The sequence below is a fragment of the Hydra vulgaris genome, chromosome 13 (genome assembly GCF_038396675.1).
Source record: "Hydra vulgaris chromosome 13, alternate assembly HydraT2T_AEP".
NCBI classification, from domain to species: Eukaryota; Metazoa; Cnidaria; class Hydrozoa; order Anthoathecata; family Hydridae; genus Hydra; species Hydra vulgaris.
In genome coordinates this window covers 60648154-60675712 of record NC_088932.1, presented here as the reverse complement: position 1 = coordinate 60675712, position 27559 = coordinate 60648154, and the positions used below count along the sequence as shown (strand labels likewise).

Here is a 27559-nt window from a genome sequence, read left to right as displayed (position 1 = left end):
CTAATGAATATAAAAAGAAAAATCAAGTTTTGGAATGATAGTCAAACCGCGTACTGTCTTTAACACCCCTTGTACGTCACTGTCTTTAACACCGCAACCGTCACTGTCTTTAACACCCCTTGTACACGTTCGTAAGCTTTTGGGTAGCCCCCACTCCCCCATACCTGCGTACGTACTTTGTGGATGGCCTTCAATGAACCCAATTAAAGATACATTAATTATGTTTGTTTTGCTTGTGCCTTGATATTTCAGATTTTCAAAATCACCAAAACCATAATTCTTGATGATTTTGAAAACCTTTTTTATGATTTGTTATTACCATTTTTAATTATTTTTATTCACAAAATAAATCAATATATGTTATTAACTATTTTTATTTTATACAATATATAATAAAAAAAATTTTATTAATAGTTTCATCATATCAGCATTATTTAAATTTCCAAATTTGAGCAAGTGCTCTGTTTCTAATCAACAAACAATAGTAACCATTTTCTGGGCTAAAACTAGGAGTAAGAAATGCATTATTACAACAAGAATACGATAAATTGCAAAAATTTAATAAATACATACAGTAAGAAATATTAAAAAGACTTTTTTTTTACTTGAAAATACAGAAAGGTTTGTGTATGTTAATTCAAGTAAATACTGTCTAAATATATTTTTAAAACAATTTATTAAAGTTATACTTTTCACATTTTCATTTAAAAATATGTTCCACAGACGAGGTCCTCTATATGAAATTGAGTAATCAGATGTTTTAAGAGTTGATTTTAGCTAAATTAAAATTATCGAGAGAGTACCTCGTTAAGTATTTATGATTAATTTTTAGAAATCGGTTATTAAAGGATTTTGGAAGCATTTCATTTTAATATTTAAACATGAATAACAAATTTTGGAACACGTTTAACTCATAGAAATTAGGAGTTTTAATTTCCCGGAGTAACGACTTGGAGTTGGCGTATTTAAGCACATTACATATAGTTCTACTGGCTTGTTTTTGTTTAAAATATATATTTTTCAATGCTGAATGGCAAGTACTTTCCAAATCAATGTTACAATAGCTTATGTAGCTATGGATAAAAAAGTAACATAAATCTATTAAACATTTCTTATTTAGTAGTTTTGTTTTATGCATAATGTCTATAATTTATGAAACTTTGTTTTCAACTTGCGTAATATGATTTTTCTAATTAAGATGTTCATCAAATATTATTCCTAAGATTTTTAGTGGTGAAACGCTTACTTTACTATATTGTTATTTATTATTAACGGAGGAAGTTGCAGAGGCAAGTCATCGGAGATTGGTGGTGAAATAAAATGCACTTAGTTTTACTGATATTCAAAGAGAGTTAGTTTGATTTAAACCTTTAAAAGTTATATCTATGATTGCATCAATTATCTTTTTTTTGTTAGGCTAACGTCTTTAGTCTCTCTGCTCCATGGGCTGATTTCTTTCGTCTCTCAGCATATGTGTGCGGCTCCAAACTCCAAACTACTTTGCAAACCCAGGCAGGTATAGAAGCATTTATTACTTCTTCCTAGATTTTTATAAAGTGTAGCATGAGGATCTACTCCGTCAGCTTGCCTAACATGGTGTAGCTGGAAAAGATGATTAAATCATTTCTTTTTAACCGTAGTAAACCAATTAAATCTTTAGTATCAAACTGTAGTACCAAAGTCATTCTTGAATCTTCATTTCCAGTCTTCTCAATCTTCATTCTCTTTGTTCCTGTTTTGTTTTTTACCTAACTTAGATTAATGATCTTTCTAAATTTATGATCTTTATAACAATTTTTTATCTAAAGTAGCACTATCTTTTATCTAAAGTAGATCTTAAACTTGATCTGTCTTGCGGTACGCAGATTATTTAATACAAACACATACATACGCAACTCCGGGTAGTCAAGACATAATAAAAAGAGACTAAACTAAGATATATTCTTGATTAATTCTTTTTGATGATATCCAATACAACAATCAATCTTACGCAATACTCGTCTATAAATGTTTTTTTGTTTATTAACTGTTTATTAACCAACAATCATGCTACACTCTCCTTTTCTTCCTCTTCTGTATTTATATAACTCATCTATATCATCGTCATCTAAATCTTTGTTTATTCTTTTCTGTCTATATATATTCTTTAAAATTGCTTTATGGTTTATATATCCAAACGCTTCAATTTGTTAATACTGCAAATAATTATCACATATATATTAAACAATTATAACATAATATTATTGACACTCCTATATTGATTAAAAGTAACTCTCTCACTGAATCCTCTGCTTTACATTTTCTCAGATTATCATTCACTTCTGATCTCTATATATGATGCTATATAAACCATCCATTACAAAGTTAGCACCTGCAGAAATTTCTTCTCTTTATCATGTTCGCAAATAATCTTCTACTAATTTCAATTTTTACCTCTACAAATCTTTTATTTGTCCCTGTTTGAAATACTGCTATCATTTTAAGGCCAGTTTTTCAAATGACGCCCAAAATCCTAATGATGTCCCAAAACTCATAGTAAATTTAATTGAACCTGCTTTATCTGCCAACCTTGACCCAATATCTCCATTTGGTAATATTGCATCCCTTTTTTTTTTAACAACTATGGTTGCTGCTTACATAAGCTATTATCTCTAATTCCATCAACTCTTGCTTGACTCCTCATCCAGCAAAGTAGCATTCTTTTACTGTATCTGTTTCTTCATGCTCTAAAAAATTTTTATTTATGTAGTTTCTTTCCTCGCACATCAATGCTTTGAAATTTTCTCCCATCTTAATGTTTTCCAGACTTGTACAAACGACAACTTTTCAAGTTCTCTGTCAACCGTTTGATTGCGCTTAAACAATATTCTTTTTTTCTAGTAGCTTCCAAGCCTTTCAGTTGCAGAAAAAACCTGAAGCGAATAAGGAAGAGATTATACCAACAATCTGTGTAGCAATCGTAACAAACAAAAATTTTAAAGACTTTGAAGCAGTGAATAGTTTGGGTAAAGAGTGTTTGTCATAACTAAGCTATAATGATTCTAATCCGTATTTGTTTCCTTTACTGATTTAGTAATAGATGCTAGAAAACAATTAAGATTAGATACTAGTCAGCTTTATTTAAAACTCAAAAAATGGGATAGAAAAAGAAAACATGATTCAGAAATTGAAACACTGAGCGAGTTATTAGTAAAAAGGTATTAAATTTGCTGAAAATTCTTAAACATATTTGTTAGCAAGCTATTTACTATTTTATCAGCATAGATGATCATTTAGTATTTAACACGTTACAAAGTTACATTCGTGAAGAGTCCATATTTTACAAGCATAGGTGAGCAATCTATGTTTTACTAGCATAGGTACGCAACACATATTTAATAAGTTGATTATATTAGCATTTTTAGCATTATTACTTTTTTATCTTTTTTATCTTATCAATTTTTTTTTAAACTTGGATTTTTTTAATGCATGTTATGCGTAATATTGATGTTATGATTATTTTTTTTTAACAATTATTGCAGCTTTAGCAGCAGTGGCGCAGTGGTAGCGCACTTGCCTCAGAAATAAAGGATCCGTAGTTCAAACCCCACCTTTAGGCAAGTTTTGCGATATCGGTAAGGAACGAGGTGTGAACTTCCAATTAAATGTTTATCCGCGGTGGTCTGTAATAAGACCGTAAGGACTTCTTAGGGCAACTAAATAAAATTAAGGAAAAAAAAAACAAAAAAAACAGATGTGATATGTAAATGTTTTAATGAATCAAATTATTTTTAAATTTATATTTTTGTGTCAATATTTTTTGCTGCGCTTTTTTTTATCAAGTATTAATTTTTTTTTGAGTTTATTAAAATTTTTCTTGTGTAGATTTTTTACAAACAATGTTATGATATTTTTGTAATTATGGTATTATTTCTAACCCAAATTAAATGGAATGCCAAACTTGCGCTTAAAAAAACAACGGTTTAATCGTAAAATATAGCATACGAAAGCGTGTATACACTTCTAAGTTTGAAACTCTTTGTTGGTATCGTATATGTTTTAATGTATTTTTTATTATTTATAGTGTGTCATGAAGAGCACTAAAGTGAGAGTAAATAAGTTGTTTCAAGACTAACTTATTGATATGAGTAGCGCGATTACAAGACCGGATATATAGATTTTCAATCAGAAATCTGAACATCTGTTTGTACTCATTACTAATAACGCATTTAAAAAAACTATACCTTTGTAATAATCTTTGTAACAAACATTTGTAACAATATTTGTAACAAACATAAAACGATAATTCATGGAGCTTCTTTAATTAGGTATTTTAAGTATCCTCAAATAAGTTATTTTTCTGAGAGTGCTATTGAAGCCAGAAACAAGGGAAGCAAAACTGCACGAGTAAGTCATGCACGTCTAACTTTTTTGGCAGAAAATACAAGGGATACAGCTAGTTATGTGCTTGTATCATTTGATATGTACCTCTATTGAGTGTTTTTTTGAATGTTATGCTATTGTTAACAGTTTTGACTATTTTTTTTTTTTTACTAATTTTTTTTTGGTACAGAAATCTCAATAAAGTTTATAATAACAATTCAAAGTATCATATTGTTGTTTATTTCTCTCCTCCGGCGTCTGCCTTGTAGAGATATTATAATGAAGACAGTGGTATTATTCAAATTCAAAAAATAATTCAATTATTACAATTCAAAGTATTGTTGTTTTTTGTTTTTAAAAAAAATTTAAAAAAGTTTTATAAACTTTAACTAGTAATTAACTAATCTAGAAAGATCTGGTAACTAATCTAGAAAATCGATGAACAAAAGATATGATGAACGAAAATGTTATACTGATTAGCTGCTCTGCGTTGAATTTAAATAAAAAAACGGCTTTTTCGAAGCCACATGTTATTAAAAACATCTAATTTTTTTTTTGGTACAGAAATCTCAATAAAGTTTATAATAACAATTCAAAGTATTATTGTTTTTTGTTTTTAAAATAAATTTTAGAAAAATTTAATAAACTTTAAGTAGTAATTAACTAATCTAGAAAGATCTGGTAACTAATCTAGAAAGATCGATGAACAAAAGATATGATGAACAAGAATGTTATACTGATTAGCTGCTCTGCGTTGAATTTAAATAAAAAAACGGCTTTTTTCGAAGCCACATGTTATTAAAAACATCTATTAGAGTGTTGAGAAACTTTGTTAGAAACTACAAAGTAAAGAGTCAAACAATAGCAGATTTGTTTATAATATTAGTAAGTTTATATTTAATGATACTGTTTATTGTTAAATCGTATTAATGATATATGATACAATTATATGAGTTATATATATAACTATGTGAGTTTTTTAATTATAAAAGCTAAAAAAGAAAAGGCTAGACAACTAGAGGACAAGTTGAGCAATTTTAAAAAATTGAATATGCATGGTAAGAAACTTGTGCGAATAAAACTTTTACAAACATTAGGCGTGTGTTTGATTTATATAAGTTTTATTTTATACACTTCAATGACGTAAGTAAGAGAAGAGAAAAACTTAAATAAAGTGTAATAAAATATAAAAATATTATATTATGCAACATCTTTAACTTTGAAGCCCGATATAAAAATATTTTGTTACACATTGTGTTAACATTCTAGTTCCCTGACTTTCATCCATTAGTCGTTTTGTCGTGTTATGGATTGTTTTTAAGATTTATTAATTGCCCCTATGCTCAACTTGCCCCGTTTGAACCTATATTCTATTTTTAAATCTTTAAACTTTTTTTTTTAGAATAAAATAACAATATACAAAAACATAATTATTTTTTTGCATGCATGTTAAAGAAAGCGAATTCGTTTGCTTTATTGTTTATGTAATTTGTTTTGTTAAGGTCCTAGTTGTATATAGTGTTTATATATTTGTATATATAAACTATGCGCTTAAACTTCAAGGTAGCACCAAAAGAGCTGAATGACAAAAGGCATAAACGGAACACAATTGTAGATTTTCAAAAAAGATAGAAGCTAGTAGACTTTCAAAAAAGTAGATAACAATTATATAAGGTTCAACAAAGTGAACAAAATGCTTCAAGTCTTTGAAATTGATTTAAAAATGGCGAATGAACTGTATAGCTATTTCAAAACTATATATAAACCTTCTGTCTATTTCCACAGAAGGTTTATATATAGTTTTGAAAAACTTGAAAAAAACATATTAAGTTTTGAAAAACTTGAAAAAAAAGCAATGATATTAGTGGGCACACATAAGTACTCTGTATAAGTACTAGAAACAAAAAAGAATGAGCAAACGCCAACTAGACAAGTTGGTGTTTATTAAGGAATCAGACTGGGAGAGGACTTCTAGCTGAACTTGAAAGGCGAAGGCAAGTTTAAGTTCTACTTTTCTTTCGTTTTAAATTTTTTTTTCTGCTTTACAATTATGGATTTTTTTGCTATCACATTACACTCCCAAACACTTTTATAAATCTACTAAAACGCTTAGAGCATTTATTTTCCAAATGTCAACATTTCCTAATGTCTGCAATTTAGATACTACTTCGTTTACATTTTGATTAAAATTAATACCGGTGAAACCAGAAAAGGATGTTTCTTGATGCTGCTTTTAAAAATTATGCCGGAGAAAGGTTTTTTTCATCTTTAATAAAAGCTTTAGATCAAATAGTAGATAGAAGCACCTGTTTGCTCTAGCCGTTCTTTGGATTGAAAATGTTATTTCTAAAACAAATCATCGTTGAAGATAAGGCTGATTATTTTGCTACCTAACTCATGTACTCAATAATTTAATAATAAAACCTAAATGAAAACAGTGAAAACCGAAGGGAACACATATTTAGAGAAGTCTATGTTTCAATTTACCCAACTAAATTGTGTTAAATATATGTAAAATACAAAGATCTGATTGTCCCTTGCTTAATCTTCGCATTAGTTTATTATAATCACATTTACTTAATAGTTTTTGGTCTAATGCAGTAACATTTACTAGGTAAGCTATATTTAAAAATTGTGTTCAAGTACGAATTTTTTTTCAGGGTAGCTCATGGTGATGGCGAGAGGGTGGGAGGTGGGGGGAAGGGAGGCAGTTGGAGAGGCCACAATCTTTATTTTGCTGTGGAGCCAGAATAAGCTAAAGACGGGCCTAGCTCAGTATATTAAATGCTTCTTTATTTATAAGGCTATTTTCTCATTTTGTTTTAGAGCGACGCGTGGTGTACCGGGTGAATCTTGTGAAAAACATATTTACTGAAAAACTCCAAATTAATAAGAATTATTATAATATCAATGAAAGAGTGCGCCGATCAGGTTCAATATAAACAGGAAAAGGGCGAATAATTGTTTTAAAACTATGACAATGGCAAACAAATTATTCTCCTAGTCGAAGACGGAAAAACCGCTGAACATGTGTTTACATCAACGAAGACTTTGCAAAGGAAATTATTTGAGTTCGAAAAAAATTATAGGAAGAAATTATTAAGATCAGAAAAGATGATAAGTATGCCGTTTAAATATTTGACAAAAAATTTTTGTCAAATATTAAATTTTTTTTTTCGGGAATTATTGCTATCTAATTTTAAACACAATTGCCAGTTATATTTCATTGGCAAAAATTTAAAAAAAGTGTTGACCTGTGGAGGTGGAGTTGACCTGCGGAGATTATTCTTTAAAGTTTCTTAAAAAAGTAGCTAGAAGTTTTTTCAAGTCATTTTCTCTATAGTTTATTTTATTTGCACTTTTTGACAAGTATATATACTGTTTTTAATTGCTTTTTTTTGGTTCTAGCACGTGAAAAAAGAATATTTAGCTTAATAAATAACAATACTTAAAACTTGTTTTTATACTAATTTGTTTTTTATATTTGGACTTAACAATTAAAAAGAACATTATTTTGTTTTTGATACTTTTCTTGACGCCATTATGGTATTCTGTTTAATCTACAAAGTTATTTACACTCATCTCAAAATAATTTGATTATTAACAATATATTAATAATATAAAAAATATATCAATAATAAGATCAGTGGTTATTTAGAATAAACTGATCTGGCTGCGACCTTTCTCAGGCCGATTTTCAATAAGATCTTTAATTCGGGGTAGTATTGATTGCTTTAAAGTAAAAATACAATATTTAGACTTTATAATTTATAAATATGCAGTTTAAAGTACTTATTGACTCGTTAACTGCTTCAAGAAAATTTTTTTCAAATTTGATAAATATTAAATTTTGTAAACTCGATGTTTGGAATTTTCAAAGTTTTCCTGATTACTTCCTAACATTTTGCGTTTGTAAATCTTTTAAATTGCTATTAATATTATGATATAATACTGTTAAAACTGTGTATGCATATATGGTTATTCTGTATAACGTTCAATAGTTCTTTCTTTTTTTTTTTGTATATTTCTGTATACAATCTTATAATATACTTTCATTTCAGATATAGGATAATTCCATTATCCTATATTTGGCCATGATAAGTTTTAATTCTGGCCATGCATGAAATGCATAGTTTTTAAAATTACTTAAACACTGATATATATATATATATATATATATATATATATATATATATATATATATATATATAGAGAGAGAGAGAGAGAGAGAGAGAGAGAGAGAGAGAGAGAGAGAGAGAGAGAGAGAGAGGAGAATGACCAATTTAAATTACTTGATATATGTATATGATATAATCAGAGAAACAAAGACATTTATTTTTAGACAGTCATAACTATTTTATAATAAAATTTTCATGGTGTTTTTTGCACTTTTCTTTATAATGGAAAAAAAAATAAAACTAAAAAAATAAAAAATTCAACGAAAATTCAAAAACAGATGCACACGCAGAAAACACCGTCTATGGAATGATAAATCGATGATATCAGCAATTAAGCTGTTAAAAATGGAGTTTCACAGAGAGCAGCATGAAAAATTTTAACATTCTAAGATGTTTGTTACAAGTTTGACTTTCTAGTGTAACAGAAATGAGAGCCAAACCTGGACATCCAACTAGTTTAGATGAAGAAGAAGAAAAGAAGTTAATTGATTTTGCATATAATCATGCAGCTTTAGGAATCAGATTTAGTTGATTGCAATTTCTAATATGTTGTTATATGCTGAAAATTTTGCTTTAAAACATAAAAAGCATTCAAGAATAGAACTCTTACAAAAAAATGGTGGCGTGGGATCTGCAAAAGGCACAAAGATTTTTCTGAAATCAACCAGAAGGTACAGCAGCTATTAACCATTAGTGTATGAATGTTTGTAAAATGTCGAAATATTTTTCCATTCTTAAAAATGTGTTAATGAAAAACAACCTACTTCAGAAACCGCAAAACATTTGAAATGTGGATGAGACTGGGATGCAATTTGATTAACGTCCTTGAGAAATAGTTGCAATAAAAGAGCGAAGTATCTACAATGTTGTCAATCAGATAACCGGGAAACAATCAGAGTAATAGCTTGTGTCAATGCAATTGGTAACTCTTTTCCACCACTTTCATATTTAAAGGAAAAACTACTAAGTCTCTCTAAAGTAATTAATATGAAAATGCCCCAGAAGAGAGTAGATGGAGTGTTTCGGACAGTGGTTGGACAAAGCGAGGCATTGCATTTCTATGGTTTACAAAGACATTTCTTTCTGGAAATTTTGGATTTTTATAAATGCATTTGAATTTTTTACTCTTACAATGTTAAAAAGCTCCCCTTTTTTTAACTAAAGTTTATTTTTTTGGTTTTTACAGAAATTTTATTGTCTTTTACTCAATAGCCCAATTTTGGGCAATTGGGCAAACGAGCACTGAGATTCTGATATATTTTTTGGGTTTTTATAAATGATTATGAGCTTGTTTACTCCGACAATATGAAAAAGCACTTGTTCTTTAACTAAAGTTAATTTTTATTATTTTACAGAGCCTTAATTGTTCCCGCCAATCGCCTCGATCGGTGAGTTAGTCCTGAATATTTTACATATTTTTTTTACATTTATGAAATGTAAATAAATTTGGTCACTCTGACAGTTTGAAAAATCTCTTTTACTTTAACTATAATTAACTTTTATGGTTTTAACAAAGCTTTACTCTTGTACTCTTGGCCCAATTCACCCCAAAATGGGAACACGTTATTGAGCCCAACATAAATTGTCATAACTTGGGAACCAGTTATCCAAATTCAAAAAACGAATTTATTCTGAAAACGTCTTTATTATCCTTTACTTACTTTGGTGTTAATTATAGCCAGAGATAAAAATAATACTAAAATCGTGTGAAGTGTCTAGTAAATAAATGATTTTCAATCATCACCTTCAATTTTTAACAAACTAATTATTTTTTATCGGATGAAAACATAGACTCAGACATAAACTATAATGATTTATTTACTGATTACTTGTGTCATTTTCCAAGAAAATTCAAATAGTTTTTTTAAATATAAATAAATATATATATAAATATAAATTAAGTTTTTTTAAATATATATATGAGAAAACTCATGACAAAAATTAAAATAATCGGGTTTTTGGAGGAAAAAAAAAAGATTTAGAGGAGTTTTTAATTTGAACTGTTTCAACGACTTCAAAATTAATAACTTCTATGACTCAATTTTTGAAGCAAGACCTATACCCTCAATCAATTGCCCTAATTTTCAGTAAACTCTGCAATTGCTAGATAAATTCATCACAACAAATATCTTTATTAAAGATATTCAAAAAGTAATTCTTAAAATTCTATTTGGTTTTTAAAAAAATAACTCAACTGAGCATGCAGTTACTCAATTTAGGCGGAAAATCTCCAAATCTTTTGAAAATACTAAATTTACGTTACGTATTGTTATTATATATATATATATATATATATATATATATATATATATATATATATATATATATATATATATATATATATATATATATATATATATATATATATATATATATATATTTTATTCAACCATATTAATAAAGATTTACAAATGCTCATCGTAAATTAATAGAATTTGGTTAGGTGTCACATTGACTAAGTGTAATATAGAGTTACAAACTAGTCAATGGCGTGACACCTAAAAAACATACAAAATATAAGTAAGAGTGAAAAAAAAAGACAAGATTGCTAAACAAACAGTAATCATATTTGCAATAATTAGATTGTTAAACAAATAATAATGATATATGTAATAATTATAGTAATAATACAAAATAATAATAATAAAGTATCAATAATATGAAGAACAATTATAATACAATATAAATTGTAAGTACATATCATAGATAATAATTAAATATAATAATAACATAAAATGTAGCAATAATAACACAATATTAAATAAATATAATATAGACAAATAATAAATAAAGCAAAAATCAAAACTCTTGTTCGTTAAAGAAGTTATATATCAAATGCAACTTAGGTAAAGAAAAAAATTATAAGGAAATACACTCCAACAATATATTCTTAAATTGAATTCTGTTTAGCAGTAAATAATCCGTAACAAGAGGATATTTTTTAAACTCTTTTATTAATGCAGGAATACACTGGTTCCATTGGGAAATACGTTTTGTTTTATGCAAAAATTACCATATTTAATTGTGTTGAAAAATGAAAAGTATAGCTTACTATTTTCTGTATTCTTGGTGTGATGATTGTGAATTTTATTTGTTTTAATAAAAAAATCTAAAAAAGAGTTCGGTGGTTTATTTTGGAAAAAGTCAAACACAAAAAGACAATTGTAAAACTTTACTAGATCATAGAGTTTTAGGATTTTAAGTTCAGAAAATTTTTTTTGGGAAAACGTCATTATTCTATTAGATGTGCGTTGTAAACGATAATAAATTTTTTTAAGATGATACAGTTAATTATACCTAGATAGTTTTTCATTAAGATATACTCCAACTTTATATATTTTGTGGGAAAAAGGTTTTTTTCATTAATTTTAAATTTAATATTATCAATAGTTAACAGAGGGGAATGAAAAATAATGTATTCAATTTTATTGACATTCAATGAAATACGATTACTATTTAACCAGTTACGTAAGCGATGAAGATCTTGAATAACTTTTTTACAAAGAGTTGTAAGTGGTTTATTGATATATAAAAGATTGGTATCATCAGCATAATGATGTACCTTAAAATTTTTTTAATGAACAAGATAAATCATTTATATACATATATATTATAAAAACAATAACTATCCAAGAACGGAACCTTGTTGAACGCCTTATTTAATAACTTTGTGTGGATTCAAATCCATCAATTGAAACAAACTGAGTGCGATCCCTAATATATGAAGAAAACCAATGATTGGCAATACCACGTTTTCCATAGTAGTTTAATTTTTTATTAGAATATTGTGATCAACCGTATCAAAAGCTTTTTGAATATCTATTAATACACCACAAGAAAAAGAACCACTGTCAATTGCACCACGAATCATTTCAGTAATGATAATAAGAGCATGAGAAGTGGAGTGATTTGAGCGAAACCCAAACTTTCGAATATGAAAACAAGCAGAACTATTCAAAAAGTTGTAAATACAAGAATACATAAGTTTTTCTAAAGGTTTGCTGACATTTGATAATAATAAAATTGGTCTTTAGTTATTACATTCAAGTTTTAAATCTTTTTTTTTGAATTCCCGAAGCCTTGCTTTCATTAAGAGAATGAGTAATAGATAACTTCTTTTTTGTCTGTAGGTTTTATGAATATTGATTTAAGATTAGGATTTCTAAGATATTTATTAAAGTCAGTATTGGACGAGTGAATCTTTTTTTGTAAATATTCCGGAACTGAAACAAAGAACGAATTAAAAGACTCCGAAATTTTAATGGGTTCATATATCATGGAGTTGTTAGAAGATAAGCAGGAAAGATATGAGTTAACTCTCGAACTAATGTTTAAAAGATTCCTAATACCATCCCATGTAGATTTTAAATTTTTGGCATTATAAGAGTAGAACTTAGAGCAATAGTTTTTTTTTACTACGACGAGTGAGAGTAACAAGTAAGTTTCTATACGTTTTATAAGATTTTTTTTTACTACGACGGGTGAGAGTAACAAGTAAGTTTCTATACGTTTTATAAGATTTTTCTAGATTGAGTTTATTATTAGGATTCTTTGTTTTAAGAAATTTGTTAAATATTATATTTCGTATTTTAATTGAAGTCAAGATTCCTCGTGTTATTCAAGGTTTGAGACCCCTTGAAAAGCAGCGACTGCTGACTTTTTTAATGATGCATGTTTATCCAAAAGAGAATTGAAACTTGTGAAAAACTCTTAAAATGACATAGTAGTATTACCTTCGTCGGCATTGATTACATTAGTCCAGCTAATTTTTGAGAAATCACTAAATAATTCCACGCAATTTATTTTTTTTAAATTCCGACGAAATATGCTTTTACGAGGATTAATTTTGGTTCTATAAAACGGATGTATCAAAAATCGGGGTAAATGATCTGATACCGTAGAAGTAATATTACCTGCAAAAATATTTGCAAAATTTGCATTTGAAAATATGTTATCGATTAGTCTTGGAGTGATTTGTGATTCTTGATGGCAATGAAATAAAGAGATGAAAGAAATAGAATTATCTAAGTTTGCTGATAAAAGATTGACATTAAAATCGCCATTAAAAAAGTAGTTTTGTTTTTTTCCATAAATAGATTTTCAAAAAGTGAAATTAAATATGATTTAACAAATTCTGAAATATCCATATTAGGATGGCGATAAATATAGCCAATAGCGACGTTTAATTTTTTAGGAAAGGTGATTTCCACAAACACAGATTCTAAAAGCTTTGGTTAAAGCATACTAAGATTGTTTCGAAGTTTGTAAGTTAATGTATTAGATATATAAAGTAAAGCTCCTCCAAAATAAGATTTTTTTGGAGTGTGCTCATAAACATAACGGGTAAGATTTAATGGGATATTTGGTAGGATGTCATTTTTAGTTTAGTTTCAGTTATGCCAATAATACTGAGTTCCGAATTGATTTATTTTTAGTTACTAGTATAATAGGGACCACGATATGAAATTGAGAATTGGATAAGTTTTGTTATTTTGAATGGTTTAATAATGTTTGCTGTTTCTCTTGTGTTATATTTATTAACGTTATTTGTAAAAAAGTTATTTATAAAGTGATATTGTACTTGACCTAATTTAAATTTTAGCATAAACAATATATTTTAATAAATGTTAATTTGATAAATATTAAACACATTCATTTCTTTAAATTCAGCGTGAGTAAATTTTTCTTTATGGTAAATTATTAGACTTAAAGCATGTTTCTGACGTCGATATAAAACTTTCAATCTGGTTATACGCGTACTCGCCCAAGCTATATTCGCTCATATGAGGAAGCTAAGTATAAAAAAGAAATGTATAATTTTTAAATTACTTTGCAATAAAATTGGTCTTGCCTTATATATTAGACCTAGGTTTTTTGATATTTTAGTGTTTAAAGCATTTATGTGATCTTTCGAAAATAAGTTTTCATCAATTATAACTCCTAAAAATTTATTTTCATGAGTTCTTTAGAGAGGATAGAATATTTGGTGGTGTGTTTTTTTGATGGTGTTTTTTTTTTGCTGACTTAAATAAAATAAAGAGTATTTTTTTTTTCTGTTTTTAATGATTTAAACCATATATTTAATTTTTGGAGTCTATGCTTACATTTTCATTCAGATCCTTGATTTTTGTCGAAGAGTATAATCAATATATATCGTCTGCAAACATATTAAATTCAAGTGTGCTCAAAACATTTGGAAGATCGTTTACATAGATTAGGAAAAAAGAGGAGCAAGGATAGAACATTAGGGGATACCGCATGTTAATTTTATTTAATGTGGTAATTATTATATCAAGTAACACACTGTTGTCAGTTATACAGGTAACTTTTGAAACACTGCGATGTTTGTTTTTTAGTCCATAATTTCCATTTTTTAGGTAGGATTTCATGATTTATTCTTAGGAACGCTTTTGACAAGTCTACAAGTTAAAGATCTTGTTCTTATGTATCCATATGATCTTGGTGAAGACAAGTTTTTTGATGAATTCCGTCACATTTCGTCTGTTCGACGCCATCAACAAACAAATGATCAGCCCGAATATCTTCTGAACAGCATTTAGGCAAAGAGATTTGAAGAAAATATCCCTCAAATATGCATCTGTCTTGGTATTTTTCTTACTTTGCCAATTAGCTCTCTTCAAGAACTTTCTAAGAGCTACCATGGAGCAGGATTGTCTTAACGACTGTCTTTTTCTTTTAATATAAACAGATATTGCAAAGAAAGATATTTACATTGTTGTAACTTCTAACTTTGCTGTTTGAAAAGCTCGTAAGGTCTAGGTGTATCGTAAGAAAAACCTGATACCAAGTCCACAAATGCTCTTTTTTTCTTTGTTTGTCTAATTGTTTGATTTGTGAACTGTCTTGAATAAAGAATTTTTCAAAATATTTTGTGAATAGTCTTATTATTTTTATTTTGGTTGTGGTTAGAAAGTGTGGGTGGGGTCATCCAGTAAAATATTTTTATAATATGCCCTGGGCATCATGAAGTCTCTGTGCGCCTCTGGGTGCTTATTTACCTGTATGTTACTTTATCTATGTTTTTGTTTTTGTCTGAACCTCTGTCGCGGTGTTTACTTACTCGTTGTTACTTTATGAATGTTTTTGTTCTGTTATGAATCCCTGAGAAAAACTCCAACTTGAAAATCTCCTATCATGGGGCTCTTGGATGAGCAAAGGCCAAAGGTGGTGTCTCCATAAAAATACAACTTAGGCAAATGTTAACTGCATCCAGCTACTGTCTTTTAGGAGGCCACCAAAGCAAAGACTTTTGGGTATTCTTTTGCATTTCTTAATCTTTTACTCAGTTAATTTTTTGATTCGTTTTCAAGACAACTCTAATCACATATTTTCTCTCCTTGGTCGGTGTCTTGTCTATGACCATAACTGGGTTCATTTTTAGCTTTTTCTACTTTTGGTGATTCTGAAAACGCAATAATCCCTGTTAATCTTTTGTCTCATTCTCCTTCTTTGAACTCACCCTTTCATCGCATATTCTACTAGTTTAAAGCTGACTGGGATTCTTTTCATAATTTTATTTAACTCTCTCCGCTTATAAATGCGGTATCATCGTAAGATGGCCACAGATTCCATACTAGGACGGTTTTGAGATTTATAGAGATAAAGAACCGAATCTTGAGTGTGAAAGTGGCGAGCGCAATGAAGAGATGCAAATTGAGCATATACTAATTTTGTAATTGATTTTATTTATGGTTTTCCAGAAAGACTGGAAGTAAGAGTTAATACTAGAAGATAAGGGCTAGATGACTCATCAAGTACGTTACCGTTCATAAATATAGGAAGATCTTAGTTATTGCTATAGTTATTTGTAATTATTTAAAAAAATTAAAAAAACTCAATTTCAAGATCAAGTTAAATAAAACTTCTAGTTAAAAAAACTTTTGCACGAACTTTTAGTTTTTTTTAACTAAAGAATCTTGAAAAAGAATTTTTGATTATAATTAAATTATTTATAATTATTTATCATTTCAATTAGTTAAAAAAAAACTGAGTTTAATCAGAGTTTGAATTCACCAACAACTGAAGTCCCATACTGCAACAGAAGTGAGATCTTTTTTTAAGCTCAAATGCCCCTTCCAAACAATTAGAGAGTGTTAGCTTTTTATCAAAACAAGAATAAATGACAGTATCATTAACGAACAATGCTACCTCAGATGTGAGAATTTCTGGGTGATTGTTAATGTAAATTAAAAAAGTTATTAGGCCAAAAATAGAACCTTGAAGAATCCCTGATGTAAAAGGATATGAAAAAGAGTGCTCTCCATCGAAGACAAATGTTATACTAAAATTGGTAAGGAAAAGCCCAATAATCTTAAAGATGTTACTTGATACACCAAAAGAAGACAGCTTAAGGAGAAGTCCAGCATTCCAAACTTTATCAAAAGATTTAGAAATGTTGAGAGCGATAGCCTCAGCCTCTCCGCATCTATCTAATGAAAGAATAAAACATTTCAGTTACAACCATCAACAAATCAGCAGTAGGACGGGATGTTCGAAATCCGTAATAATGATCAGAAAGTAAGTTATTAGGTTCCAGATGAGAGGTTAAGTGTTTGTTAATTAAAGACTCAAAAACTTTGCTTTTGACTAAAAGACCTTGGTCTATAAGTTATGATTAAGTCGCTTTCCAAAATATTTAAAAATAGGGATAACAAATGCCACTTTCTAGCAGGTTGGAAAATAATACTCTGATAAGTTCTTGTTAAACAGTTTTGAAAGTATAGACGACAGCTTCTTAGAATACTTCAAGACTATAACAGTGATGTTTTCCCACCACAATTTGTAGAAGAGTGTAAGGAAGAAATCACTTCAGGTACGGAAGCTGGAACAATACGTAGGTCAGGCATTGGATTAACTTTTATTAAACTAATAATTAAATTCTTCCAAGGAAGAAGCTGAACTATTTTCAAAGAACTTTTCTTCTAATTTGACTCTTGAATTTTATGATCGTACTCTTTCTGCCAATCCAACTAATCCGGTTAACCTAACCGATTAACCCATTGTTACACATTCAAACCACTCCAGCTTTTTTTACCATAGTCATATCTTAATTAAACTCTTCTGCTAGTTATGCTCTAGACAACATTTCTGTTTTGGTCTTTTAAAAGTGTTTTCCAGAAACTTCTTTAATTTTCTCTAAACTATTTAATATGCACTTGACTGGGTCTTGTTTTCCTGCCTGCTTGAAACTGGAATTTGTGATTCCAATTTTTAAAAATCCTGTAAACGTTCTGACCCCTCAAACTATTTTCCGATTAGTTTTCTATTTGTTATTAGCAAGGTCTTTGAGTCTTTGATCAAAAAATTTCTATCGTTTAACCTTGAGTGAAATAACTTACTGTCAGACAATCAAAATGGTTTTCAATTTTTCACACTACAGCTGCTTTGATAACTGTTGTCACTGAAAGATTTTATAGTGCATTAGATTGAGACAGAAAAGCTAGGACTATTGTTTTTGATATATCTAAAACTTTTAATTAAGTTTAGCATACTGGTCTTCTTATCAAACTTGCTTTGTGTAGTGTATTTGGGAAATTTTTGACATTATCAAATTGTTTCTTTCTAACCGTTTTATTAAAGTCATCCTCGAAGGCCAACACTCTTTATCATTCCCAGTACTTTCTGAGTTACCTCAAAGTTCTATCCCTATCTATTGGTCCTGTTTTGAGTATTATCTACATCAATGATCTTCCTGATAATTTTAAAATCTAAAGTGTCTCGACTTGTTGATCTTTATATTCCTATCTCGATAAAAGAGGTTCTAAAATCTGATTTACTTTCTGTAACAGATTGAGGTTCGCAGTGGTTTGTAAATTTTAACTCCAACAAAATTTAGTTAATTACTGCAACCGACTATTGCAATACTGTAAACATTTCTACATTGAGGAATGCCTACCCTTTCACCAAGTCTTTACGTCTTCCTCGATTATTGTTCACTGCTAACCTTATATGGAAATCGTAAATACAATCAATTTCTAAATAAGCTAAGGTTTGCTAAGTAGCTAAGTTTGATAAATTTTTTAAGGTTGCTTCTTTTTATCATACTCGCCATTATCATACTTTTTAAAACATTCTCTACTTCAACAAATCTCTTATTTGCCTCTGTATGGAACACCGTTTTCATGTTTAGGTCGATTTTTCTAATAATACTTTATCTTTTCTGGACAATTTTCAAAAACGTATTTGGACCTAAATATAGTTGGACCTGCTACATCTGCCAAGGTTTAGCTTCTTTCCAATCGTCGTAAAGTTGCATCTCTTTCTCTTTTCTACAAACACAATCATGGCCGCATCTCAAAGGAGCTATCATCTCTAGTTTTATCAGCCAAAAGTTATTCTCACTAGACTCGTTTTAGTAAAGCCTCTTTTTTTACTGTATCTATCACTTTTCAAGTCTTCTGTCTTTTTCTTGCTCTCAAACTTTATTTTTTTTTTTTTTTAAGAAATAGTGGCTGCTTGCATGTTTTGCTGGGAATAAAACTGAATAAAAAAATATTATGTTTTAAATTCTTTAACAAATGATTATTGATATAAACACTTGAAAACTTATTTTTGTAATCAAAATACTTTCTACTTTGCATTTCTTAATCTTTTACTCAGTTAATTTTTTGATTCGTTTTCAAGACAACTCTAATCACATATTTTCTCTCCTTGGTCGGTGTCTTGCCTATGACCACAACTGGGTTCATTTTTAGCTTTTTCTACTTTTGGTGGTTCTGAAAACGCAATAATCCCTGTTAATCTTTTGTCTCATTCTCCTTCTTTGAACTCACCCTTTCATCGCATATTCTACTAGTTTAAAGCTGACTGGGATTCTTTTCATAATTTTATTTAACTCTCTCCGCTTATAAATGCGAAGTTAACTCTGAATTAAAACACCCTTTTGCAGGTATTAACTTCATATGGGTACTGCCTTGTAGAAGGCCGCCTAACAAAGACTTTAGAAGTGGGTAGTATATCTCTGTTGACCTGCCTCCAACACCTTCATGATCTATTAGGCTGGCGTAGATGTAATCTTGTGTTACATTCATTCTTGTCTAGGATAAATGTTGATTCTACTTATCAGTATTTGCTAGTACTTTTTTGTTTGTGGTCGTGCAACGTTTCTAATTTCTGATGAAAATATGCAACTCTTCCCGTCATCCTATCTTCTAATAAGTTTATTGCTCTAAAACCTAGTTTTATGGTTCTAAGGCTCTTGAAAAAAATTAAAGGTTCTTATCTTTTGCAAAACTCACCAGACCTACTTTCTTTTTGTGAGACTAATCTAACACAGCAAAAAGGGGTAATTAAACAGTTAATAATTACAAAAGTAATCCTGCTAGCAATACATTGAATTGAAAATTCGCTTAAATGCATTAGGTATTAAAGCTAGTTTTTAATTATAACGCGTAAAATCAACAAAAACACATTTTTTTACTCCAAAAACGCCAACTACCAACACCATAATTGCTTACTGCAATAACACTCTAAAATTATTTAATGGAGTTTATTGAATTGTTTCACCAATAATTTAATTGTGCAAAAAATAATGCTTAAAACATTTATATCATAAATGTTTTAAGTATTATTTTTGGATGATGTTCTTCACCCACAAAACGATTGACTGTTGTTCTCGAACACGGCCACGAGGTGCAACATGGAAGTGCCAACGAAATGCACGCTGTGTTGCGATGATTGATTTACCACAGGAAAAATATGAATCAACCGCAAAAGCACGTTCCACGTTCGTCCATTTCATGACTACTACAAAGAAAAAAGAAAATAAATTAATGCGGCTCATCATATAAACAAAACTTTACAGTTTGCGCTCTTGATTAAGCCCCTCCTTAAAGTTATATATATATATATTTTTAAACAACTTTAAAATGTATTCTACAGAATAGAGTGCTCAATGTTCTTAAAAGAACAGAGCAATTATATATTAGTAGAAAATCACTTAACAAAAATTGTATTTATGTATAATCTTAGTAAGAGCTGTAATAGAACTAATAAATGTATATTTTACTTTAAAAAAGATTCTTTACAGTCGTATAAGCTCGTAGATTCGTAGAGAAACTTGAAAATACATAATATGTGCCATAGTCATAAATACAATCTCTCATTATGACTAATAAATACTCCATATTTAAGCAATCATCGTTCAAGCGATCATTAAACGTTTCCTAAACATTTGCAAAACGTACTTGTGCCCACTGGCTTAGTTTGGTTAATGACCAAACGTTATTTCGGTTACTAAACGAACATTAATTTGGTTACTGACAGAATTTTAATTTGGTTTCTGAACCAAGCTAACATTCTTAACAAATTTAAACCAAAATCTTGATTTAGGTTTTTTTTTTTTCAATTAAAGTTATTTGTAAAACAGTTTGGTATTTTTTATCTTATTATATCTAAAGTTTAAATTCTCAAATTTCAATGTTTTTTTTTAAGTAATTGTAAAGAGTGTACGCTTACGTTTTTATTTTGAAAGTAATATAACAAAACTACACCAATCTTAAGTTTTTATTTGTATTTTCTTAATGAAAATACAAATAAAAAATGCGTTATTTCGATAATACAATAGAAAAACAATTTCATACTGTGACTACTTAAAAAGTATTTCGTTGTTACTAACGGAACGTTAGTTTAGTAACTAACCCAGCGTTAGTTTGGTTACTAACAAAACATTTGGATTCTCAACCAAACGAAAATTCCTATTAAACTTAAAATCAAATCAAAAATATTTTTTTATACATAAAATCATTCGTAAAACGTGTACTTCGGATTTTAAATAGTAAATTCTCAAGTTTCAATAGTTATTCTTTTAGAGTAAATAAAAAATGTACCCTTATGTATTTTGAGAAATTTGTGCATATAATGTGTAAAAATTCGTGTTATTTCAAAACATCGTTGTTCATAAAATATTATGTAATGTAAATCTATCCCCAAAAATGCCTTTTAATAGATACTATTTCAGAGCTTCTGAAATAAAACTGAAACGCCGAAACACCATTTTGCTGCAATCTATGTAAAAATGGTATACCCAAGTAAACTCAAGGTTTGTCACTTATAGAAAATAGGAAATGACCATAAAATTATTATATAAAACCATAAAGATAATTATTATAAAAATAAAAAAAGAATAAATAACAAAGCAAAAGATATTATAACAAAGTAGTAATCGTTCGGTAGTGGTTAAAGTAAGTGGTTAAAAAAATCTTTAGCTTCTAAAGCAAAAAATTAATAGTTCGAAGCGAGCTCCGGGAATGTTTTTGCATTATTGGTAAGAGAAGGAGGTGTGAACGCCCTAGTTAAATGCTCCTCCGTGTTCTGTGGCAAGACCGTTAGGTCTTCTTGGGGCACTAAAACTAAAATTCAAAATTTAAAAAATGAAACAAAATAAAAAATATAGAGATGGAAAAATGCAATATTAAAAAAAAATAATAATAATATTCATTGTTAGGGGAGCCAGAGATTTTCAAAATACCAGAACTCTGGATAATAGATTATAGATCTGAACAATGGATATAAGCTCGGAATCCTTAACATATCCCATTTATTAAAAAATTATTGGGTTTAGCTGAAAACATGGTAATAAAAAATGTTTAACAACAATGGAATATTTTAAAAACACAAAAAAAAAACTGAAAATAGGCTTTGTTCTCAATTAAAACTGAAAAAAGCGAAAAAAAAAACTTAACTCTTTGGATTTTGAAAATATAATGGACATTAAAGATTTGTTAAACGTAGTTTATTGAAATTGCTTCAAATAAAGGAATTTCAAAACTATACACTAGTATTTTATAAAGAGAAGAATAAAAAATTTGTAGAGGTAGAGACTCAGAGAATGAACGTTAATAGAATGAAAAGGTGGAGAACGGACGGTAAGCAAAAACAAGTTTAGCAAGTTCTAACTTTTCAATTTATTTCATGGTTTTTATGAGAGGTTAGTAGCGAATGATAATCTAAGAAGAGTTTTGTTAGAGTAACAATTCTTAAGGCACTACAAGTCCCAATCTGGTACAGAAGTGAGATTAGATTCGAGAATGGCTGCTTATTCTAATGGGTTGAAAAAAGTAGACTTTTTGTAAAGACAGGATTATAAAATTAAGTTTTCAGGAAAGAGAGCTACTTTAGATTTAAGATTTTCATAAAAAACATTTATCGCCTGTAAAAAACGCTATTTACCCCAAAATTTGCACACAAAAATTTATCGATAAAACTGAAATAAAAAAATATTTTGTTACAAAATTTTTAGGAGTGGTTCTCGACAAGAACATTACATGGAAACCACATTTTGATTATATTCAAAATGTGGTTCAAATGATATGTTCAAAAACATCTAAAGTTAATGGAGTGATTAATAATTCCAGATTATATCTAAACAAAAAAATCTTAACCTAAATTTATCACTCATTTACTCACAGCCATATAAATTATGCAAATATAGCATGGTGAAGCACTGAAAAAACTAAAGTACTAAATGCCTCTACTGCCGTTAAAAGCATGCGATTCGCTTGATTTATTTTGCAGATCGTTTTACTCTTTCCAAACCATTATTAATGGAGACGAAAATACTTAGTATTTACGAACTCAATATTTATAACGTTTTATGCTTTATATACATGTGTAAAAACAAGTTAACTTTACCAATCTTTGAAGATCTTTTTTCTCTAAACCCAGTTAATAAACATATTCTTTGAAATAACTGTTTTTTTAATGAAAAGTTTGCAGATCAAAGTTCAACAGATTTTGCATCATATTTCATGCACCACATCTCAGAAATAAAATTGTTAAATCTAATTTTGAAATATCTAATACTTTTTTGATATTTTAATTGTAAATCTTTTATTGCATTTTTCTCATTCTTATTATAAATAGATGTCTGTGTTAACTGTATTGACTTTCAGGGCTGTCCCGAGGAGGGGGCGTAGGGGGGTGTCTAGCCCCCTACAAATTATTTTAGTTCTTTAATCGGCAAATTGGACACTGGAGTCTGCAAAATTGTCGGTCAACGAGAACAAAAATGTCGGCCAAAGAGGACCCTTTTTTTTTTTTTTTCAGATAAGTTAGTCGAAAATTTTTTTTTAAGGTTTAGTCGGCAAAAAACAGATACGTCACCTCACCCCCTCACCCCACCCCCTAAAACCCATCCCTCTCTTCGGGATGGCCCTGTTTACTATATTTAGTTTTTGTATGTATTTATATATTTAATTTATATGATATTTGCTCGTTTATAGGTTCTAACAATAAGCTCCTACTTTTTAATTACATATAACATTTGGTATCCTCTTAAGATTTATATTTTTAATTCGAAAAATGATTTATTGCAATTTTTATTCTTGTTTATGTTCTCATGTAAAAAAGTTTTAAACTGGTAAAAGATTCTGATGATAATGACCATTATGATCTTATTTCAGAAGCCTTGTTTATTTGTTTTTGTAAATGATGACAAATGTAAACAAGCCAAAAGATAAAAAAAAAAAAAACTCATTTATACTTTAAGCATCGTAATGCTCAACTTTCTATGGTTAGGACTAAGCGATTGATAATTTATGAAAAAAAATTTACAAAATTTTGCTTACTAAATTTATGTTATAAAAAATTTACATTTCTAAATTTACGCTTTCTATGCCATTTCAACAGCGTTATCTGCTGTTTTAATATCAATTTGCGATGATGTTAAATACTATTTATTTCATAAACAGTTGGGCGGTATTAAACCTTTTTTAATTTAAGTTTTTTTTTACCTAAGTTATCACAAATGTTGTCATGATATATATTTAAATGTTACGTTTTTGTGAAAGATGTTTTAAGTAGTGAACGATAATAAAACTAAATTTGCCCTTTTCTTGCTCTAACGATTGATTTTGTTATATGTAAATAAAATATGTATACTCTAAACATATATTTTATAACCATAAATATTTTCCTTAAATACTTACTCTATGAATAAAAATGTTTTTTATCAACAAAAAAAGAATAAAGACATCATAAAATTAACAAGTATTTAACTTACTAAAAAAACGTTTAAAATTTTATCAAAGAATTAAAGTAAAGTTATTTAAAGTGGAAAGCGTACTAACTAATAACAATAAAGTCCCTAGCCCAGTTTTATATTAAATCACCAATGCAGCAGCCAGTTAGGTTTCTTTTTTGTTTAAGACTGGGATTTAGTGTATTCAAACCAAAAAGGATTTTGCAGAAGTTTTTTCTCACTCTCTTATTCTCTATTTTTGACTTCACGCGATTCAAAGCATTTATTCTAGTCTAACCTGTATTGTAACCCTTACCCTGACTGAAAGCATATATTGTAATCACTAATTGGTTAATTAAAAGAAAAACAATTTGTATAAACAATTTGTATTGTATTCTTTTAGGTTAAGTCAATAAAAAATTCAAAGCCCCAATATAGTAAACTATTTTCACGTGAGTAGGTGAAATGACTTACATAACTTTTAATTGAAGTTTCATATTTTATATGATGAGTTTTTTACCTTTAATAGTAAAAATGTTCATTATTGTTTAATGAAAAATCAAACATACTTTGTATTTTCGACAAATAAAAACATCTAAATAAAAAAACGTTTGTTTTCAGTTATTAAATACTTCATATAGTTTCATTTTTCAAAGTTGAGAACGTTTATTTCAAATAATTTCAAATGTTGAGAATTTTATGTATATATATATAGAAATTTTATGAACATAATATGTATAATATATATTATATAAATACATAATATGTATAATATTGATACATAATATATAATATATTATATATTAAATAAAGATGTAAAGTTTTTTTTACTTGTTATTGTTTGTGAAGTTTAAAAACGAAGGAACTATCATTTTGTTTAATACTATGTAATGTTCAGATTTGATATATATATACAATTTTAATTATTTATGAGTTGTTGTTTTTTTTATCTAATTTTAAAATACTCGTTAATACTTTATTATAACCTTTTAGAATAACGACTGTACAAATTTAAATGGAACCATATCAAGGAGATAAAGTTAGCTTATTTAAAGGTAATTTTTATATAAATACCCATTTTTAAATTCTTTCTTTCAATGATACTTAGTGATAGTAGTATTAATAGTAGCAGTAGTAGTAGTAGTAGTAGTAGTAGTAGTAGTAGTAGTAGTAGTAGTAGTAGTAGTAGTAGTAGTAGTAGTAGTAGTAGTAGTAGTAGTAGTAGTAGTAGTAGTAGTAGTAGTAGTAGTAGTAGTAGAAGCATTAGTAGTTGTAGTAAACAACCTGCAGAAGAATCTTCGGTATATTCGAGTAGATCTGACATTTACAAAACTTTACAAAACACTTAAAAAAGGTTAGTTGTAATATTAATACAAAGATTTATGTGGATATATCAGTAAATGTGGCATTATTTTGGAGCTTAGAAATTCATTTTTAATCAAACTTAGATTTTAAAAAACTCTTAAAAGCGTGCAGCTGTCTACCTACTTTATTTTAGGGATTTTGTTTTACATGGAAGATATTAATTATATTAACTTTTATAGATTTAAACTCTTGACATTAATAAAACCAAATGGATCTATATCCATTCGGTCTCTTAAAAACGCTATTTACCTCAAAATTCAGCCAAATTTTTTATTGATGAAATTGAAATAAAAAGAGATGTTGTAACGAAGCATTTAGGAGTGGTTTCTCGACAAGAACAATAAATGGAAACCATACATTGACAATATTTGCTCAAAAAAATTTAATTATAACGGAGTCTTACACAAATCCATATCATATCTTAATAAAAAAACCTTAACTCAACTATATTTCTTATTTATTAGCAGTTATATAAACTATCAAGGTATATTTTTGGAAACCACCAATAAAAGTAACAAAAACTTAACGTAAATTTACTTTTACCGCCGTCAGAAACATGCAAACCGCTTGATTAATTTTACAGATTGATTTACTCCAAACAATTATTTATGGAGATAGTACAAAAACAAGAAAAAAATAAGAAAAACAACAAAATGTTTTTAAAAACATTTATAAAATTTATAAATAATAAACTTTTACTGTAAAAAACTTTATGGCTGTATTTACGTAATTTGAGGTTTAGAAAATAAAATAGCTGGGTTTAGTTCAAAAAATAAATCTGATCCAAGCCCCAGATATGATTTACTTTTTAATCACAAACAAGCACAGATAAGCACAATTGCTTATCTGTGTTTGCTCGTGGACATTCTTATCATTGTAAACAAGGAAATTGTCATGTAAACCTCAGAGAACTTGTGTTGGCAGACCCAGTAGTTGCCGAGCAAAGATGCATCACCTAAAAAAATTGCAAATAAAAAAAAAAACAGTAAAAACTTATTTAAACTTACAGTGTGATATAGCATGACACGTGTCATTTACCATTTTATTATCATTGACCGTTTTATTATCATCGCGAGCGGACGTTTTTTTTTTCAAACAACTTTGTTAAAGCTAAATTTGTTTATATTTATTTTTCTAAAGAAAATAAATAATTTTTTATATAATATGGCAGTTACATTATTAGAAATAAAAAAATTGTTTGAAGATTACAAAAAAGATTTTGAACTGATGTTAAAGCAACAAGAAAAAGTTTTTATTATTATTAGTGGAAACTTAAAAATATTTAATGACAGATTAGAAAAAGTAGAAAAAGACATCGACGATTTAAAACTTAGTTTGAATTTTCAAGAACAACTAATTGATGAAAAAGTTATGAAAGCAAAAGTTTGCTGTAAAGAAAACAATTCAGAAAGTATAAGCATACAAAAAAATTAAGGGAGATAGAAGATCGGTCGAGACGTAATAATTTAAGAGTAGATGAAATTGATTAAAATGCAGGTGAAAGCTGGGAGGAAAGCGAAATAAAGGTAAAAAAGTTTTTAAAGATGTATGATCTGTTAATAATGTCAAATTGAACGGGCCCATAGAACTGGCAGCAAAGAATTTAAAAAGCCAAGAACAATAGTAATAAAACCTTTAGATTATAAAGATAAAGTCGAAATTTTGAGGAAGTCGA

At 28.3% G+C, this 27559-nt stretch overlaps 1 protein-coding gene across 1 annotated transcript in view; it reads left to right on the top strand.

The window, feature by feature from the left end:
* The first annotated feature begins 5161 nt into the window (after window positions 1–5161).
* Window positions 5162–27559, top strand: part of LOC136089290 (uncharacterized) — a 31481-nt gene continuing 9083 nt past the window's right edge. Inside the window, exons 1-2 of the mRNA XM_065815206.1 lie at window positions 5162–5247; window positions 25513–25574. Of these exons, the coding sequence (XP_065671278.1) occupies window positions 25535–25574 (40 nt within the window). The 5' untranslated portion in view covers window positions 5162–5247; window positions 25513–25534. The remainder of the gene's footprint in view (window positions 5248–25512; window positions 25575–27559) is intronic.